This window comes from Schistocerca nitens, chromosome 3 (genome assembly GCF_023898315.1).
Source record: "Schistocerca nitens isolate TAMUIC-IGC-003100 chromosome 3, iqSchNite1.1, whole genome shotgun sequence".
NCBI classification, from domain to species: Eukaryota; Metazoa; Arthropoda; class Insecta; order Orthoptera; family Acrididae; genus Schistocerca; species Schistocerca nitens.
In genome coordinates, this window is record NC_064616.1 from 695,812,362 (window position 1) to 695,833,240 (window position 20,879).

The 20,879-nt window shown below is 41.9% G+C and overlaps 1 protein-coding gene and 1 non-coding gene across 5 annotated transcripts in view; both read left to right on the forward strand.

Annotated features, from left to right (window-relative positions):
• Window positions 1–20,879, forward strand: part of LOC126248667 (transmembrane protein 43 homolog) — a 224,113-nt gene that overhangs the window by 72,432 nt on the left and 130,802 nt on the right. For all 4 annotated transcript variants that reach the window (XM_049949887.1, XM_049949888.1, XM_049949890.1 and 1 more), the window contains exon 3: window positions 10,949–11,178. In XM_049949887.1, coding sequence (XP_049805844.1) covers window positions 10,949–11,178 — 230 coding nt within the window. The remainder of the gene's footprint in view (window positions 1–10,948; window positions 11,179–20,879) is intronic.
• Trnap-ugg (transfer RNA proline (anticodon UGG)) lies at window positions 9,344–9,427 on the forward strand. Its single transcript has one exon. It is a non-coding gene; the product is annotated as a tRNA-Pro (tRNA).

A 20,879-nucleotide genomic window follows, 5' to 3' on the forward strand; every position in this document is an offset into this window, starting at 1 on the left:
AGTCCGATAGTGCTTAGAGCCATTTGAACCATTTTTTGAACCTGCCCATGACAACAGGTATTTGAACATGTGTGGCCCGAGATCCACCCGCTGTAATTTCATGAATCAGCTGTACCAATCTTCTCTTCCCAGTCCTGTATAGGTGTAGGCCATTCCTAGTGAAACCCCAGCTGTTGATAGTCCCGTCAGGTACCAGAGAAACATGAGCAAAGTTGGCTGCCCTCAGAGCCATCCCTAACCTCACATTGATTCACCTTGCAGCTCCATCAAGGTGTGGTCGATCATGACGCCGGAACAGCTCAACAAAGTGTATGTTGGTACCAAGAGTCAGAGATACTCACAAATATTTGCCACCAACTTAGAATCGCTGTAGATATGAACCTGAAGACTTGATTTATCTCCCAAGACGTGACAGAGAAATGGAGTACTTCACATACATCTTCGGTTGCCTAGAGGAGGGTATCAAAATAGGTTTTTCATCAATGGACATGTTTCATGACACAAGTTGGAAGTCCTCTGATGACTGTGGTATGGAGAGGTTTGCTGTTAACGATCGCAGGTAGATGGACCCTGAGTCACACGCAGAACACGCCATTTTATACAAGTCGAATGCAGGTTATACCACACTGCTTATACACTCCAAGAGGACAACAGAAAAAAATGGTTACATGCGCCATAAATGACCTGCAGCAAGATCTCCCTTTTTCTAGATTGCGACATCAGCCTACCATTAAATCATACTTCATTACAACCCCATCTCAACCGATCACTCCATCTAGTTTCTACTATCCTTCAACGCAGATCTACGTTTACAGGCAGATGTCTCTTTCTTTTTTCAGGAAAGCATCAACGACAGCATTCAACTCGCGTGTATCAGTATTACTTCAAAAACATACAGCAGAATGTTGCCATACAGCAGCTGTGTGTTAGCTGACATTGCAAGGTTATGGTTGACGGAGAGTACAGAGAAGCGTATTGGAAATATTGTTTTTTTAGGGTTTAAAACACCTAAACAGTCCTGCACAGGGTCAAACACGTGATCCATTCTATAGTTCTATATTGCAGTCCCCCAGCTGGTAATACAACGCTCTTTAGCTAAAGACACTTTATAAAATGCAATAAGATGGCTGCCAATAACGTTGGGGTCACATCTGGGTTTGTGATAGAAGAGAGGTGAAACAGTGAAGTTAACAAAAGGTTAAATAGGTAAAAAGACAAGGCCTAGTAGAAGACATGGGATACTGGATCTGAATGACGAAAGGAGAAAATATGTAAAGGCAGCAGATGAAGCATCCAAAAGGGAATACAGATGTCTAAAAATGAGATCGACATGAAGTGCAAAATGCCAAAGTAGGAATGACTAGAGGAGAAATGCAAAGCTGTAGAAGCATGTGTGATTGTGGGAAAGATACATAGCATGAATAGAAAATTAAGAAACTGCTTGAGGAAAGAAAAGCAGATGAAGCACTCACACTGAAATCCAGAAATAAAAAAAAGAAGGAAAGGCTGAAAAATGGAAGGAGTATATAAAACTATGAAAGGGAAAGAATTTTGAGGACAATACTGTGGAAAAGAAAGAAGTAGGTGATCATGTCTGTTATATGATACTGCGAGAAGCAGACTTTACATGGCAAGACGTAAGTCGCTGCAGTGCAGCTGTAGTAGCTGACAGTCCCCCATAATTAATAATATAGTTGGGAAAACCAACCATGAGAACACTATTCCGCCTAGTATTCAAGGTATACTAGGCAGGTGAAGTACACTTAGATGTCAAGAAGAATGTAATAATTCCGTTTCTAAAGAAATCAGATGATGATAGGTGTATTACTTAATCATAAGTTTAAATGAGTCATCACTGTAAAACATTATTTCGAATTATCTACCGAAGGATTGGAATAGTAATAAAAGGTTACCTTGTGGAATATCAGTTTAGGTTTCAAAGTAACGCAGGAAAACGCAAGGTGATACTGAGCCAATGACTTACGTTAGAAGATGGATTCAAAAAATAGACTTATGTGGAGAAAGCATTTGGCAAAGCTCGGTTCAATATTGTATTTGAAATTTCGAAGGTAGCAACGATAGAATTAACACAGAAACTAAACTGCAGTTGTTAGGGTCATTCAACAAGAAATGAGCCAGAAGTTGTAAAATGAAAGCTGCTGAAGAAATAGTCATCTTGTTGCTTATGGAAGGTGCTGTGGCCGCTAAAAGAGCTCTGAGGCCTCGAACTGGCCTCTAAGGGGACATGGGCTTATACCCCCATGGCGATAGTGTGTGCATGTGCATAATGCCCACTGCACTCACAAGGGGACTGCACCTACTCCTCAATACTGATTTAATTCAAGTTTATGGGATATGCAGGGCATGAATAAAGAAAATGTGATAGGAGTTGGAACTGCAACTGGCCAAGCGTTTGGAAAAAAAAGGAAAAAAAAGCATTTCTGGCATGGGTAAGGGGACGTGTGAACCATCTGTGTTAACACAATTTCCAGAGAGTGTCTGGCACTTTGGAAAGAGTTCAAATGTTCAAATGTGTGTGAAATCTTATGGGACTTAACTGCTAAGGTCATCAGTCCCTACGCTTACACACTACTTAACCTAAATTATCCTAAGGACAAACACACACACCCATGCCCGAGGGAGGACTTGAACATCCGCTGGGACCAGCCGCACAGTCCATGACTGCAGCGCCTGAGACCGCTAGGCTAATCCCGCGCGGCTTGCAAAGAGTCGAGTACGGTAATCTGAGGGATGTGGGGTCGAGTCTACATGAGGAAATTTTCGTTTTGTTTCCAATTTTTACAATTCTGAAACCTAAAATAAACCGAACTAATGCTCAATACAGCTTCATTTTGACATTCGATCAGCCCTTGACCACTGCAGGAGACACTAGTTTCCCCTGTTTTTTACGATGAATATCACCCCAGAATGTGTAAATCAACTGTGAAATAGCAAAAGAATCTAAATTTACGCACAAAGTTCTCGTGTACACCTTAAAATTCCTCTCTGAAAATTTATTTTTAGTCCTAACTTTTCCTTTTCCTTAGTTTTTCCTGGTGTTCATGAAAATGCTAATAAATACAATATATTGAGCGTTGTTTATGCTTACTTGCAGTACAAGTAATGTAAAAATTGAAAATAAAAAAAAATTCCACATACAGACTCGCCCCCCCCCCCCCCCCCCCCCGACTCTCATGTTACGTGTGTGAAGTTGTTTTGTTATGTCAACCACTGCCTGAATACTACGCTAACACAAATGGCTCATTTCACGTCTAGCCCACGTCGAAAATACAGCTTTCTTTTTAATTAACACTTGGTCATCTTTCACTTTCAATTCTGCCCAAGTTCTGCATATACTCCAAGTCTGGACAAAATTGGTGGTGATGAGTAGGCGTGGTCCCCTTATCAGTCGTGCTGAATGCATCAAAAGAAGAGCAACGTGGTGTGGTGCATTTGCCGACAGCAGAATGAGAGCAGGGAACAGAAATGCATCGAAGCAGGGTACAAGTGAACGAAGGGCACTGCATGTCCACTGCAAGGGCCAAGGCATGGCACAAGCAATTCAATGACGAGCTGATGCCACTGGCATATGATGCATAACCTGGAACACCTCACTGCGTTATCGATACCGTTGTCCAGAAGGTAGAGCTCTCATAGCTGAAGACAGATGGGTTATGATGGCAGCCATTGCCCTGAAGATTGGATAGTGTTTGAACTGGTGCTCGGCAGCTAGGGGGCCAGGTGAAAATCGTGAACTCTCAAGTAGGCGGCCTGTAGTAGATGGAAGTCAGCTTGCAGGTGGCCCTTTGGCTGGAAGGCACCAAGTTGCATTTGAACTTGGGTACAGTTGGTCGACCTGCAGCTAGCAAAGACAACATGTGACTGTGAGAGCTTGTGATCCACTTCAGGATGATGGACCTGGCATTATTATTTGTGTTGTTTTCTTATGCATATTAAAACTACCATGTAAAACTAATTGCCGGCCGGAGTGGCCGTGCGGTTCTAGGCGCTACAGTCAAGAAGCGAGCGACCGCTACAGTCGCAGGTTCGAATCCTGCCTCGGGCATTGATGTGTGTGATGTCTTTAGGTTAGTTAGGTTTAATTAGTTCTAAGTTCTAGGCGACTGATGACCTCAGAAGTTAAGTCCCATAGTGCTCAGAGCCATTTGAACCATTTTTTAAAACTAATTAATCCTGTGTCCTCACATTGACACTTCAACAATCCATTTTTATCCTCTATACTTTTTCTTTTTTACTTACTTGTAACTAGTTTAATGTGCTTTATTTGCTACTGTCATAGTTTATCTATCAAAAAGAGGATTTCTCCTGTAATCAATATCTGTTTCCTATCTTTCTTTGAAAAACTCAAATTTCTGTTTAGTAACCTCCAAAACTCACCTTTTCCAACTGTTGGAACATGGCTTCACTTAGCCTGGTGACAGTAATCAGTGTATGTTCTTGTGCAAGAAGACATGTTCAGAGATAATGGAAGTCATCACCCACTCTCCTAAAGCCATGAGATCAAGCACATTAAATTAGCTACATAAATACTCATAAGAAAGTAAGGAGAAAATGTAGAGAGGATAAAAGTGGATTGTTGAAGTGTCTGTCTGAGAACTTGGGATAAATTACAGTTTTACATAATGGTTTTAATATGCATATGAAAATAATAGAAACAGGTGCTTTATATGAGAAAAAATTCTAATAGTTAATTATCAGACCCAGGTAGTTTTTGGCACTGAAAAGAAAATGTTAGCAATTGAGAATTATATTCATCATTTACCTCAGGACGAAATAGCTCAGAATGAACAAATTGTGAGTGCTATAGTGTCAGTGGAAAGTAATCAGCCATGTGGCCCAGATGAAGTTCCATTAGAACTATTAAGTTCTTTAACGAAAAAAGGGTTACTACCCATCGAATAATATTTAATGTAAATTATCACACTGATCCCATTTCTGCTCATTGGCTTCTGTTAGTGTTTTTTACCTTTTTCGGGAGAAGGAACAAAGTAAGGAAGTATGAAGAACAGGAACTTCTTGGTTTAATGACTTACACCTTCCTTGTAATTATTTACAGAAGAATTATTTACTTAATAAAAATGAAAATGTTCTGTGCCTTGCAGCTTGGGTTTAGGCAAGAGTTAGGCACAAAAGAGGATGTAATTTCTACACACGTGCTGGTGAAAAATTACTATGATGAGATGGTATACACATCTGTTTTTTATTGACTGTAAAAACATTTTTGACCGAGTACAGCTAAGTGAACTGATGAAGTTGTTAAGAAAATAGACATTGATGAGAATGATCTGGGGTGCACAAAAAGTATTAGAATTTGACTACTCATTCAATCATAAATAATGAATTATCCAAAAAGATTCAGATCTGTATAGGAGACCAGCAAGGCTGCATTTTGTCATACTTGCTTGTGAGTATCTATTCAAAAAACTTTTCAGGAAGCCATGGCAGGAACTTAAATAGTGGTAAAGTTCAATGGAAATGTGGAATGATGCCACACTTCCATTTATTAACCTAATAAAAAACGAGAAGGATGTTTAAGTATCTCGGTACGTTTTTACTGAAGAATAGATCTCAAATATGGACGTAAAATATCAAATAATTTAGCTTGCTGTACTTCTATGTAATTATCAGCAAGCTTTTAATAATATGGATTGGAACCTAAATATCAGAATAATGTACACAAAATGCTATCTGTGATGTGAATGGAAGGTTGAATGTTATAAGCCTCCTTAATGATAAATATGAAGATATTCAAAATGTGAACCAATCACCATCTTCTGAAAATCCTGTGGATGACAGTGACAAATGAAATAGTCCTACAGTGGTTAAACAAAAATCATGAGATGTTAATTAGAATCAAAAAATAAAAACTTTGGGTCATCAAATAAGAAATTTAAACTACCACTCATTATAACTGGTCTTTGGAGGCAAAATATGAGGCTGATGGGGAAGGGCTCACAAGATGGTGATGTTGTTGCAGGATATCTGTCAGTGGATGGGCCTACAAACTGCTGAAGTAATACACATGAAAATGAACAGTGTGAAGATAAGTTATTTAGTCGCAAACATCCATAGTAGTAGTAGTAGGAGTAAAGAAGAAGAAGAAGAAGAAGAAGAAGAAGGCTGAAGTTTAGACATGTAACTCGAATAATTAATGAAGAGGTACTGCATCGACTCAGAGAGAAAATAAATGTAGGGCACAAATCAGCTAAACATAGTGATTGCTTGGTTGGACAAATCCTGAGAAACGATGAAATAGTGACTTTGGTGATGGAAAAAGTGCAAGGGAATGAAAATTGTAGAGGGAGACCAAGGCTTCAGAACAGTAAGCAAGTTCAAGTGGCTGTAAGTTTCAGTAGTTATGTAGAGGTGAAGAGACGTGTACTGGATACACTGACATGGAGAGCTCCATCAAACCAGTCTTTGGAGTGAAGACCACACCATCATCATCAACAACAACAACACTACAATGTAACATAGCTTCCTTGTAGTTCAACTAGGGAAAACTAAGTACATTTTGTCTCCACTGTTGATACAACTAGAGACCATTAACAAGTACTCAGAAATGAAAACAGTAAATTATTTTAACGCAAAATACTACAAATTCTGAAGAACATTCTTCGATTTTAAGCTTTGCTCACAACAAAAGGCAATGAACGTAGTGACATCAGTTTTATGTTGTAAAAAGCTTCTCATAATATTGTTTTAGTACAGACTGCGGAATAAAGATGTCAGTCGTAATGAGCAAGAAGATAATGTATTTTCCTCACAATTGAACATAGAAGAAACTTAAGGGCTTCCGAGGACAAGCTACAGTACATTTCTGACTCAGAAACCTCAGCGAATCGTTAACACTTAAAATCACATCTCTCATTCTAAGTTAAGAAAGATTTCTAAGTTGGGAATGACACAAGACACATGGAACTTCTCAAGAGCTTGGTTGAAATGCTTACTCCTCCTGCTCCTACTCCTCTCCTGAATTTGGCATGTTTGTACTATAGGACTGAAAACATGCAATAAATTCAAAAATCGTTCACAAATAAAGAGAACTGTACGGAAGCATTTACCATGGACATGTTGTTATCTGTAAATAATGAAAACACTGTTACATTTAAAATGTAATTTGAGATAAGTAGCGGATATCGCTGCCATAATGTACAAAATAACGAGGGAAATGAAGTAACATAGGAAAATAGGAAGATGATCTTGGAAGCCCCACTATATGGAACTGTCCAAGTATGTTAAAGTCGAGTGTACACAACTGACCATTAAAATTGTAAATCCTGTAAGTATAGCAAATAGCGAAATTTTCCCTATTGTGCATATGCAGTATAGCAGGAGGAGTACATGAATGTATTTGTAGATAAGAGGGTGTAAACGTTGCGAAATTCTCTAGACAAGGGTGCCACTTCTGGCGCCAACAATGGCTCTGACCTGCCGGGGTACTGGGTCAAACTGAGCTTGGATGACGTATGTAGGTATCACGTTCCATATTGCTTCAATTCTGTGCCAGAGTTCATCAAATGAAATGGCTAGCAATGGTGGTGTGTCAGTGTCTCAGCAAGCCATGACCACATGTTTTCAAGAAGTGAGTGATCTGGAGAACATATTGGACAGGACAACAGTTGAACTCACTCCACGTTCAGGTCGGTAAGCAGAGCACGAAAAAAAATACAGTGTTGCGGTATCTTGCTGAAAGGTAGTGCCCTGGACTTCAGATAGGGCACAACCAACAGCTGTAACACATTATAAATTTAATGCTGCTGCAACTACATCTATATCCATATTCTGCAAACCACTGTGAAATGCATGACAGAGTGTATGCTCAACTGTACCTCGTTATTAGGGCTGTCTCCCATTCTATTCACATATGGGGACTGGGAAAATATTTAAATGGAAGATGAGTTAACCCAGAATATTATTCCATTTGACATTATCGATTGAAAATACGCAAACTATGTCAACTTAGTGATTTATAGTTTTCCAATACTGTAATGATTCTAAGGGCAATTGTGGCTGGACTCAGTTGTTTTAGGAGCTCCAACATGTGGTTTTTCCAATTTAAATTCTCGTCAGCATGGATACCTATGAATTTTGAATTTTCCATCCTGTTATTTCCTCACCATGTGTTACACTTATCATTGATGTAGTACACATAGATGCGCATAACTGGATATTTTGAGTCATTTTAAAATTCAGGGTGAGACTATTAGCAGAAAACCAGGCAATGATACTTTTAAGAACTAGGTTTACCATTTCTTCTGTTTCTGTATGTATGCTTGGACTGATTACAATACTAGTGTCATCCGCAAAAAGAACAAATTCTGCTTGTTGCATATTAGTCAGAAGATCGTTTACATATATGATGAGCAATAGTGGACCTAAGACTGAGCCTCAGAGAACCCCATACATGATCTCCCCAGTCAGAATTTTGTTCGTTGGCTATATTGCTTGAACTACTAAGTGCAACTTTTTGCATTCTTTTCGTTAGATATGACATTATTCATTCGTTGGCTATGCCATCAATCTCATAAGACTTAATTTAACTAGGAGAATATTGTGATTCACAAAGTTAAATGCCTTAGGTAGGTCGCAGAAAATACCAACTGGTGCTATTTTATTATTTAATGCTTGTATAATCTGGTGAGTGAACATGTAAATGGCGTTCTCAGAACCTGAGCTCATCTGAAAAGACGATATTATCCTTATCGTGTACATGTACAACACTTCGTCCCCCTAAACAACACGCTGCATCTAACTAATCACTACTCTCGGGTGATTCCACTATACACAACCTACCAACTGGTAAGTCAGGCTCCATACTCACCCACAGTGACTTCTTGGTGCCACTCAACATACCATCATTCGAATTAAACCTTAATGTCATTGCTCATAGTTTAACTGTATTTTCTACTACGATAGATGCTGTTTGTGGCAGATCAACATTGACGGCAACTTCCCCTAGCTCGAATGTCTTCCCACCCATTTATAGAGATATCAGTTTTCTCTCTTTTATTGACCAACTCTAGTGCAGTGCATGCGGCATGACCCCAAGCCTCCTGTCAGGAGTCTGGTGGCAACTGGTGGAGACGAAAGATCTGCCACACTGTGGCACTAAGTCCACCAGGGTGGACTTCGTGCGAGAGGTACTTTCCCTCTACCAGTCTTCAACCCATCGCTGCAGCTGGTGGCGCTCATTCATCTCATAGTGTAGCACAGCCCTGATTTCATCGTGGTATTGCTGGGCTCTGATTGCTGCTGTCTCAAGAGCAATTCATTATACTGCTCTGGGGCGCATTTGTTGCACTATTGTCCAGCTCCGCCGGCCTGGGTGGCCGAGCGGTTCTAGGCACTACAGTCTGGAACCGTGCGACTGGTACGGTCGCAGGTTCGAATCCTGCCTTGGGCATGGATGTGTGTGATGTCCTTAGGTTAGTTAGGTTTAAGTAGTTCTAGGGGACTGATGACCTCAGAAGTTAAGTCCCATAGTGCTCAGAGTCATTTGAACCATTTGTCCAGCTCCCAGTCACATAGCTCGTACCATAGTTGTAGCCATGGTGCAGTGACACTGTCCTGCATTCTGGTTATTATCTTAACACATTGCAGGTTTCGCAGAGCACGGCTAACCCGTCTCGCAATCCTTTTGTTTGTATGTTGTTATAACCTACAGGTTGCCATACTGCAATTAACAGCCAGAGATAGATAGAGCAACTCACCACGGCAGCGTTTTAGAAATTTCACCTAAGACAAGGTAGTGTTGCTACACTTGGTCACTAAAAAACTGAAGAGTCAAATTGACAGACTTGCACCTGGAGGCTGAATGGTTCCAGAAGGGGTCTCTCAGCCAATAATGCTATACAGTCATTTCGTAGCCTGACTGCCAGGAAATTAAAAGTAGTGTTAGGCAGAACATTGGCTACCTGATCAAGATTAACGCAACTAAGGTACCCCAGAGATTGCCTGCTAGTGAGAATTTCTTCTCAACAGCCATTCATTTCATAAGTACCTTTACATAAAAGATAGTATTTAGAATTATGAGTTAACTCACGTACATCTTGGAGGAATCTGTTTAAACGATTGGAAATATTAACCACAGGCTCGCAGCAAATTTATTCACTGATGAGGTTCTTTGTCAGCAAGCCATTGTTGTTTGAGAATAATAGATCACCAATACAGTACTAGAAGGAAAAATGATCTGTACTTCCTTCTAGTGAATCTAACTTTGACGCGAATGGAATGCTATAAAACTTTTTGATAAAGTGCCTAGTGAAACAGAATGTCTGACAGGCAGCAGAAGTATTTTGAAAGGGGAATTACAGTTTTTTCTCTTAAACAACCAACTCTATATCACAGAGGAATTCTTGCATTAAAATAATTAGGCTACTACATACACGGTCAGCATGTAGCGATATGTATACAAGATTGAACTCTGTGATCAAGCTCAGAGGACCAACCACTGTCTGTCATCGCCCTATTATCGTCCACCATACTGCGTCATTCTGATGCTGTCGGGAAGGGATTTCCACATGTCACTCCTGACTAACGTATAAGCATAATGAGACTTCTTGACATGAGTTGACTTACAGCACTGACATAATAAAATACAGTGAAAGAGCACAAAAATAAATGTATGTAGTGCTTTAGTGCTGAGGATATGAATAGGTTATGAGTGTGCATGCCTGCGTTTCTGTGCGCGCTCTCGCGTTTGTGTGTGTGTGTGTGTGTGTGTGTGTGTGTGTGTGTGTGTGTGTGTGTGTGTGTTTGCATTTGTGTTTGCTATTAGTATGTGAGGTAGGTAGTTACACATTATCCAGTTCACTATAGGTTTAAATCTAGCTGAATGCAAGTAACATATAAAATGTATAAGATAACTGAAAAATGTACACAAGTTAATACTTTTTATAATTTCAATGGAAACTTCTCTTTGTAGGAGAAAGCAATATCCTTCACTCAGTCTTTTGAGGAGGCTGTGAAGGAAGCTATCTCCATTCACCCAGCATCAAAAATCAATCCTGATAACGATGGTCATCTTGTCCACATCACTGGTCCATTGGAAATCAGTGAACCATTAACGGAAGTAGAGTATGGCATTTCGGTTCCAGCTGTAAAACTGAAGAGACGAGTCCAGATGTATCAATGGGTTGAAGAACATGTGCAAAGGTAAGAAATGATCATCTATTTACTTTGTGTATGTTCTAAATTAATAAGTTTGAATAACAAGATTGACAAAGGCTTGAATATTAGTTTGTATACATATAAATCTACTTTTTCAAATACTCGTATTAAGTTGTTTATATTGCTGAATTTATTTTGGTAAGGCGCTATAAAATAATTTCTACACACATAGTGGAAAGTGAATAATATATAAAAAAGGTAAACCTGACTACAAGAATTCCTTCATCGTAAATGAGTAAAGCTCTCTGAAGAGAACTTAGCGCATAAAGTGAAACTATTGTTCTAAGCATGCTTTGGAGACACTGGGCTTGTTGGCGTAGTTCATGGTCTTTCATTTTATAATGTTTATTGCTTGTACTGGTATTCTTTCAGTGATGAAAATATCACTTAAAATTGTATTCTTAATTCGTAAAAAAGTTTCATATGAAAACAGACATATGGTAAGCTGGCATTACCTGTGAAGTATGTATACACAGAATGATGATTATTAGGATCTGAGAATTAACAATACATTCGGGAGGATGACGGTTCAATCCCGCGTCCGGCCATCCTGATTTAGGTTTTCCGTGATTTCCCTAAAATCACTCCAGGCAAATGCCGGGATGGTTCCTCTGAAAGGGCACGGCCGACTTCCTTCCCCATCCTTCCCTACTCCGATGAGACCGATGACCACGCTGTCTGGTCTCCTTCCCCAAACCAACCAACCAATTAACAATAAGTTATTAATTACAAAAATATTATTTCCCCACAACATGTAGAATAAAAGAAATGTGCATTTCACGCATCAGTATTAAAATTAAAGAATAAAAGAAACACAAAAAAAAGTTACATAAGAAATAAAAAACCAACAAGGAAGCTATGAATCACAGCTTCACGTCCACCAGGAAAGTAAACCGATCTCTCACTCGCACTGGTGGTTTCAATTTTTGCACAGTTTCGTAGCAGTTATACCAAAGCATGCAGGGAATATCTGGCAATCTCCTAAATTTCTTTTGTTTCTTCATAGTGTCAACAAATATTTACCTTTACCTTTCCTGAGTAGAACTGGGCACTGCAGTCTTTCACCACAAAGTCATCCATGTGATGCTACACTCAGTAATCTACAAAAACTTTATTAAAGGGCAGGGTGATTAAGTGATATGTACTCTTTCCAGTATTAATTTACTTACATAAAACGGGTAACGTTTAATAAAATTATGATTATTAAAATTTTATGAAATTATGATAACAGATGCACTTTGATTTTTGAGCCATTATCTGATCAACATAGTAAAACACCAAAACTACCCATAATAACTGACTTTTATTAGGCGCATCCACACAGGAATGGAAAAACGCTTCTATGTAAGTAAACAGTTGTATACCACCATGTTATTTACGTCCACTCACAATCAGAAAATTGTTAAATCGCTGACGTGGCTACACAGTAACATGTCAAGACTGTCAGATCATACAGGCGAGTACAGTCTCAATTTAATCTCAGACCATTGCGAATCGGTTCTTTCGCTTAGCTGCAAATTAGTATTCAAGCGATTCCACGGAATCACCTTTATACTGGTAGGCTGGATAAACGTTTTCGCTTCACTTAAGCTTTCCACAAACAGAAAGAATCAGAAAAACGTATATATTAGAAGACTAACATGCAGATAAATTTGAACACAGCAACCTGTACAGCTAATCGTCAGTCACACACGGTTTATATAAAACACGCCCAGGACGGTAACACCAATAAAAAAAAGGGAAATGTAATCGAAAACTGAGATAACGGTGGTACCACAGCAATACAATTTACTGGAAACATAAAAATTTGTTTCCAGAATGAGATTTTCACTCTGCAGCGGAGTTTGCGCTGATGTGAAACTTCCTGGCAGATTATAACTGTGTGCCGGACCGAGACTCGAACTCGGGACCTTTGCCTTAAGCGGGCAAGTGTCCTACCAACTGAGCTACCCTAGCACGACTCACGCCCCGTCCTCACAGCTTTACTTCCGCCAGTACCTCGTCTCCTACCTTCCAAACTTTACAGAAGCTCTCCTGCGAACCTAGCAGGAAGTTTCACATCAGCGCACACTCCGCCGCAGAGTGAAAATCTTATTCTGGAAACAACCTCCAGGCTGTGGCTAAGCCATGTCTCCGCAATATGCTTTCTTTCAGGAGTGCTAGTTCTGCTAAGTTCGCAGGAGAGCTTCTGTAAAGTCTGGAAGGTAGGAGACGAGGTACTGGCAGAAGTAGTTGGTGGAGCACATGCCCGCGAAAGACAAAGGTCCCGAGTTCGAGTCTCGGTCTGGCACACAGTTTTAATCTGCCAGGAAGTTTAACATCAGCGCACACTCCGCTGCAGAGTGAAAATCTCATTCTGGAAACATCCCTCAGGCTGTGGCTAAGCCATGTCTCCGCAATATCCTTTCTTTCAGGAGTGCTAGTTCTGCTAGGTTCGCAGGAGAGCCTCTGTAAAGTTTGGAAGGTAGGAGACGAGGTACCGGCTGAAGTAAATCTGTGAGGACGGGGCGTGAGTCGTGCTAGGGTAGCTCAGTTGGTAGAGCACTTGCCCGTGGAAGGCAAAGGTCCCGAGTTCGAGTCTCAGTCCGGCACACAGTTTTAATCTGCCAGGAAGTTTCGTAAAAATTTGTGTCAGACCAGGGTTTCCCGTTTTATGCGAGAGTCACCTTGAACACTGCAACTATCCGAGCATATTCTTTGAACAGACCCAAACTTCCTTATCTGCCAATGTCTGCTTCCCACAGTGCTTACACTATTATGCGATTTCTGCGCATGGAGAGACTTATCTAGTTTTCTCATCAGGTTGCCTTGGCTTTGACATAAAATACGTTAGTGCAGTATGTGTTTTTGACAGTGTCTGTAAAGTTCCATGCAATGTTCCTTCAGACATGCATAGTTGTACATCAGTGTAATGTGCGAAGGAACATTGCATCGAACTTTACAGACACTCAACGTATGTAAAAAGAAAAAAAGTAGAGAAGGATTTGTCGATGTTTGTATATCTGCATTTTGTGTCACGTGTGGTCAGCTCACTCATCATGAGTTTGCACGTCTCTAAATGCAATACTACTCCACCAAATCTCTTCTTGAAAGCTGTATGTTGAACAAGCTCCGTATAGTCCTCATGACAACTGACATTAAATGGAAAGTTATGGGGGTTACTCAGACTGTTACCATTTTCTTAGACAAAGAGTGTAAAATAGATGCCAATATAAAAGTTAACATAATATTCTATGTATAAACAGTATGTCGAACTCCGTGACAGACGAAGGATAGGAACCTGTTGTACTGACCTAACTATAGTGAGTGTCAAACGAAAGCTTATTTTGCAAAATCATGAATAGCTTTATTGCGATATATTCGAGAGTGATTTCTCAATATTTGACATTATGAGAAGTGCACTATACTAAAACACGAAATAATTTATTTAGTGACTCCAAATTGTGCTCTAAGTATTTTCTCAGTTTTGCTTCCATGTAAGAATTATTACCTTCTAAATGCCTTAAATTTATTTTGCACCTCAAATGATTTGGTAAAACAGATCCCCATATAAGGCATATGAGAAAATCAGACCTGCAAGTACCATACTGCTACAATTAAGGACAATTTTTGGTTAATGTTGAACATGCCTTATGATAGTAGTGGACCAAAGAGAGAGTGAGCCCATTTTGTTAGTGCAAGTTGCCTACATCAGGTGCAGATATGCATTCAGGGGCAAACCTATTGTTCTCCTTTGATTGACAGGTTATTAACCTATTGTTCTACTTTGATTGACAGGTACTTAACGTATTGTTCTGCTAAAAGGATCCTTCCTTTTGATTGACAAGCACTTAAACTATTGTTCCCCATTTCCTCCCCCTGCCCCTCCCCCCGCCCCCCTCTCACCCCTCAGGAAACCTTCCCCCCTCGCTGCTACAGGTACACTTTCAGGTCTGAGTTATTAGAACAGCCTGTCTCACTATTATCAATTTGATTGACTACTTATATAAATTGATCAATTAATTAACTACTTCCTCTCTGGTAACCCCCTCTCCTCCCACCCTCTCTTTCGGAAATTGGTGGGAAAAAGACTCAGTTGATCGGTCATTTGGAGGGAATTCGGTTGCAGCATGTGGAACATTGTTTAAACACTGTAGACAATGTATAGAATATTATTTAATTACTTATGGCAATGTATGGAATATAGTTTATTTATTTAGTTAAAGAATTTTTCAGGAAATTGATCACCACCCCTGCCACCCCATCCCTACCCTCCTCACCCCCTCCCCTCTCCTCCTCTACCTGGAAACTGGTGGCTCTTTGGTGGAGAAGAAGGATCTCATGAAGGGAAATTCGAGGGTATATAGTTTATTTATAAAAAAAAACGGTTTTTGGGAGTTGGATTTCTCTTTCTCGTTATTCTTTGATGGTTGTAAACATGTAGATGTTGTAAGAAGTAATTACATGAGGCAAACATGTTGCATAACTTAATGTTTGGCACTGTACTCTGGGTGTCTTAACTTAATGTTTGGCACTTTGTCAGCACTTAACCTATTGAAACTTCCTGGAAGATTAAAACTATGTGCCAGACCGAGACTTGAACTCCAGACCTGTGCCTTTCATGGGCAAGTGCTCTACCACACAGTTTAACTCTGCCAGGAAGTTTCATATCAGCGCACACTCCGCTGCAGAGTTAAAATCTCATTCTGGAAACTTAGTCTATTGTTCTGTTAAGTGATTTTCCATGTCACTCCCATTTCCTTAAACTATTGTACCGCCTTTGATAGCAAATTAAGTAATTAGTCATGTTCTCCCACCATTTTATCGAACACTTTTCGAATTTCACATGATTTTGAACGCCATTTCTGGTGTATTCTTCTACATAACCCACCTCCTTAAACTATTGTACTGCATTTACATAAAAATTATGCAAATTAACCTAGTGTTCTGCACTTAACCTGCTATTCTACTCCATGTCACCCACTCACGTACACCCTCTCCTTAACTATTGTACCACTAACACCACGTTCATATAAAAAATTTATGCAAATTAATTAAATCGATATTTTTCACATGTATGGGGTAGTTTTTTTAATTCACAAAATCCTATTGTCGGTTAAATCAATGTAATATAGTTTAAACAAAAGATTGGTATTAAAAAACACATCCCACCACCTGATGCCCGACGCCGACTCCCCCGACTCCGCACGTGCCCCCAGGAGTCGAGGTGCACCAGTGGCCTGCACAATGTCACGATGCGACTGTCAGCTGCCGAGCCACGCACAGGGGACTGTACGGGTCCCTCAAGCATGAGGCAGCAGTATCCCTTTCATACTTGACACCTGCGAAATTCCTGTCGAAATAGGTGTTCACCTAGGCAGTGTTAGTGGCACAATGATGCACAGCTGTGGTGTGGGTCCAGAGCCGAGAGATGTTTGAGTAGCAGCTAAAAGGTTCTCAGTGTTATACCAACGTCACATATCTATGTAAATAACTGCCAACTCCCCCCTCTGGATGCGCTATAGAAATCTCTTGCAATGCTTCCCAGAATAACACAACTTGCATTGTTCCTAGCGATCCTAACAGGACATTCGAGCTGCATCTAGCCATGCATGCGTGCTTACCTGCCTAGCGAGGCTGACGCATTGCTGCAAAATGTGCGACCTGCTGTCAACATACATCTCAGAAACGTTAAACGTTCTCTCCACTGAAAACCTTCATCACGTCTGTGCATGCTTGCAAAAACACCTTTAATCATAAAAGCATTCTTGTTGTTTGGAAAGAGAGCACTGTTTAAGCACAGATCCTACAGCTACTGGTCTGATGATGTCTTAATGCCACAGTGGCAAATGAGTGACGGCATCACCACCATGGACAGATGGTCTGCATCAACTTGTCTTTGAACACATGCTTTCTCAGAACTCTCCATAAATAACTTGCATCCATCGTTTTCACATCAGTTTGTAGACGCTCCTATGTCCCGGCACAAAGGGTGTCTTGTGAATGAATGGAGCATTATGATTGGTTCTTATTGAATTTACCTGCCAAATTACTAATACCGCTGGTGTGGAAGCATTGTCTGCATTTTTTTCTTTCTGCAGACGAGACTTTCAGCAGCACAGAACTATTTTGTACAGATCACCATATTGCAACGACAATTAAACCCTGCAAAGTGGCCTAAAGATCGACAAATATGGAAACACTCTTGCTCAATTACTCTGCTCTGCCACTGAGAACGAGAGCTTGAATATTAGAGCGTGAAACCGATCTCCAACCCAGCAATATATCACCGCATACCATGTTGATGAAGTAAGCATAGAATTCGTATATTGCGCCATACAAAATCGCCCGTTTTACATCAATTACATGGTTATCGATCACCACACACTGGTACATACACTGCAAAGACAGGCAGCATAAGCACATACTCTGAAATGCCCTAGATATTTCCGCAAATGCCGGGCGATCATCCACTCCCGATGCAGGACCAGAGTGCCTTCAGTGGACTGAAGTCACTCTCAGAACTGTTGTCCGCCCCATTAGCTAAGTGGTCAGCGTGACAGATTGCCGTCCTATGGGCCCGGGTTCGACTCCCGGCTGGGTTGGGGATTTTCTCCGCTCAGGGATTGGGTGTTGTGTTGCCTTCATCATCATTTCGTCCCCATCCGGCGTGCAGGTCACCCCATGTGGCGTCGAATGTAAGAAGACGTGCACCAAGGTGGCCGGACCTGCCCCATAAGGATCCTTGTGGCCAATGATGCCAAATGCTCATTTCCATTTTCAGAACTGTTGTACAAAGACTGGATCGGTTCCCCTCAGCACAAAAGCGTTACTGCTTCCGGCCTCGACCTGCTTGCTTGCCTGCTTTTTTACACCCATCTCCAGACTGTTGGATTACAAGAACATATGTTATTTCACATGGTTTGCCAGAATATAATGCCATTTTCACGATACTTCTCGAAATCAAGCACATAGCAATATCGCTTGTATAGCAGTATCGCTTGCACAACATAATTCCGAAGATATAGAATAAAAATTATTTCTCCAGAAGTCTGAAACTTTAGCGAGGTGGAGAATGCTGTAAACTACTGAGTAATTAGAAACTTATCCCATCTGCAAAGACCTTCACTTGAAAATTCGAAAGAAAATAGAGGTAACTGATACTTCCACTCATGAATACTAACCGAGTTAGGTGGCGCAGTGGTTAGACACTGGACTCGCATTCGGGAGGACGACGGTTCAATCCCGCGTCCGGCCATCCTGATTTAGGTTATTTGTGATTTCCCTAAATCGCTCCAGGCAAATGCCGGGATGGTTCCTTTCAAAGGGTACGGCCGACTTCCTTCCCCGTCCTTCCCTAATCCGATGAGACCGACGACCTCGCTGTCTGGTCTCCTTCCCCAAACCAACCAACCAACCAACCAACCAACCAACCATGAATACCAATGTCGGTGATGTAACAGATGCCAAATCATCTCTATAATTTACAAAGTCAACTAAGGTGTTTCTCATGTATTTACCCTGTCTGATGCACACACCACAATAGATGTTCCCTCAGCTAAATAAGGGCGCAAATTGTGCAGAAGCAGTGAACCGGACAATTTACATGGTAGGGAATAATGGTCCAGTGCAAACATACATCCATATTGAATCTTCTCAAATTTCCATGCGATCACGAAAGCAGCCCAACACATACTAAGTATTAGTTCACTATTCGGCTGTCTAGAGGACGACATGGTTAAGTCAAATACATCCTGCATCCCGGCAGGCCTTTCTATTCGGACGGCTCCTGCTGTTAATAGGAAACGTGAATCATTCCCGCCACAGGCCATCGGCTCTGCACCCCAAGCACACATATGCAGAATCATCATCCTAGGAAATCGATCACATATATATTTGATCGCTATACTTACAGTTAAATTTTACAATTCCAGTCTCAGTTGAGCAACATTCGACAATGAGTGAAGTATCGGTAATACACTCCGCTGATGGCTGTGGCTCTGGAAATACACTCCTGGAAATGGAAAAAAGAACACATTGACACCGGTGTGTCAGACCCACCATACTTGCTCCGGACACTGCGAGAGGGCTGTACAAGCAATGATCACACGCACGGCACAGCGGACACACCAGGAACCGCGGTGTTGGCCGTCGAATGGCGCTAGCTGCGCAGCATTTGTGCACCGCCGCCGTCAGTGTCAGCCAGTTTGCCGTGGCATACGGAGCTCCATCGCAGTCTTTAACACTGGTAGCATGCCGCGACAGCGTGGACGTGAACCGTATGTGCAGTTGACGGACTTTGAGCGAGGGCGTATAGTGGGCATGCGGGAGGCCGGGTGGACGTACCGCCGAATTGCTCAACACGTGGGGCGTGAGATCTCCACAGTACATCGATGTTGTCGCCAGTGGTCGGCGGAAGGTGCACGTGCCCGTCGACCTGGGACCGGACCGCAGCGACGCACGGATGCACGCCAAGACCGTAGGATCCTACGCAGTGCCGTAGGGGACCGCACCGCCACTTCCCAGCAAATTAGGGACACTGTTGCTCCTGGGATATCGGCGAGGACCATTCGCAACCGTCTCCATGAAGCTGGGCTACGGTCCCGCACACCGTTAGGCCGTCTTCCGCTCACGCCCCAACATCGTGCAGCCCGCCTCCAGTGGTGTCGCGACAGGCGTGAATGGAGGGACGAATGGAGACGTGTCGTCTTCAGCGATGAGAGTCGCTTCTGCCTTGGTGCCAATGATGGTCGTATGCGTGTTTGGCGCCGTGCAGGTGAGCGCCACAATCGGGACTGCATACGACCGAGGCACACAGGGCCAACACCCGGCATCATGGTGTGGGGAGCGATCTCCTACACTGGCCGTACACCACTGGTGATCGTCGAGGGGACACTGAATAGTGCACGGTACATCCAAACCGTCATCGAACCCATCGTTCTACCATTCGTAGACCGGCAAGGGAACTTGCTGTTCCAACAGGACAATGCACGTCCGCATGTATCCCGTGCCACCCAACGTGCTCTAGAAGGTGTAAGTCAACTACCCTGGCCAGCAAGATCTCCGGATCTGTCCCCCACTGAGCATATTTGGGACTGGATGAAGCGTCGTCTCACGCGGTCTGCACGTCCAGCACGAACGCTGGTCCATCTGAGGCGCCAGGTGGAAATGGCATGGCAAGCCGTTCCACAGGACTACATCCAGCATCTCTACGATCATCTCCATGGGAGAATAGCAGCCTGCATTGCTGCGAAAGGTGGATATACACTGTACTAGTGCCGACATTGTGCATGCTCTGTTGCCTGTGTCTATGTGCCTGTGTTTCTGTCAGTGTGATCATGTGATGTATCTGACCCCAGGAATGTGTCAATAAAGTTTCCCCTTCCTGGGACAATGAATTCACGGTGTTCTTATTTCAATTTCCAGGAGTGTATCTGTACCATTCTTATGACTTGACTTACTCTCCCCCTAGCTATCTCAGTATTCCACGTCAAACTCATACCTTCCTTACATCTGGACATAGTCATTTCCTCTGCACATATCAGAACAAAAACACATACTTTATAAGTCTGACGCCGGCCGCGGTGGCCATGCGGTTCTGGCGCTGCAGTCCGGAACCGCGGGGCTGCTAAGGTCGCAGGTTCGAATCCTGCCTCGGGCATGGTTGTATGTGATGTCCTTAGGTTAGTTAGGTTTAAGTAGTTCTA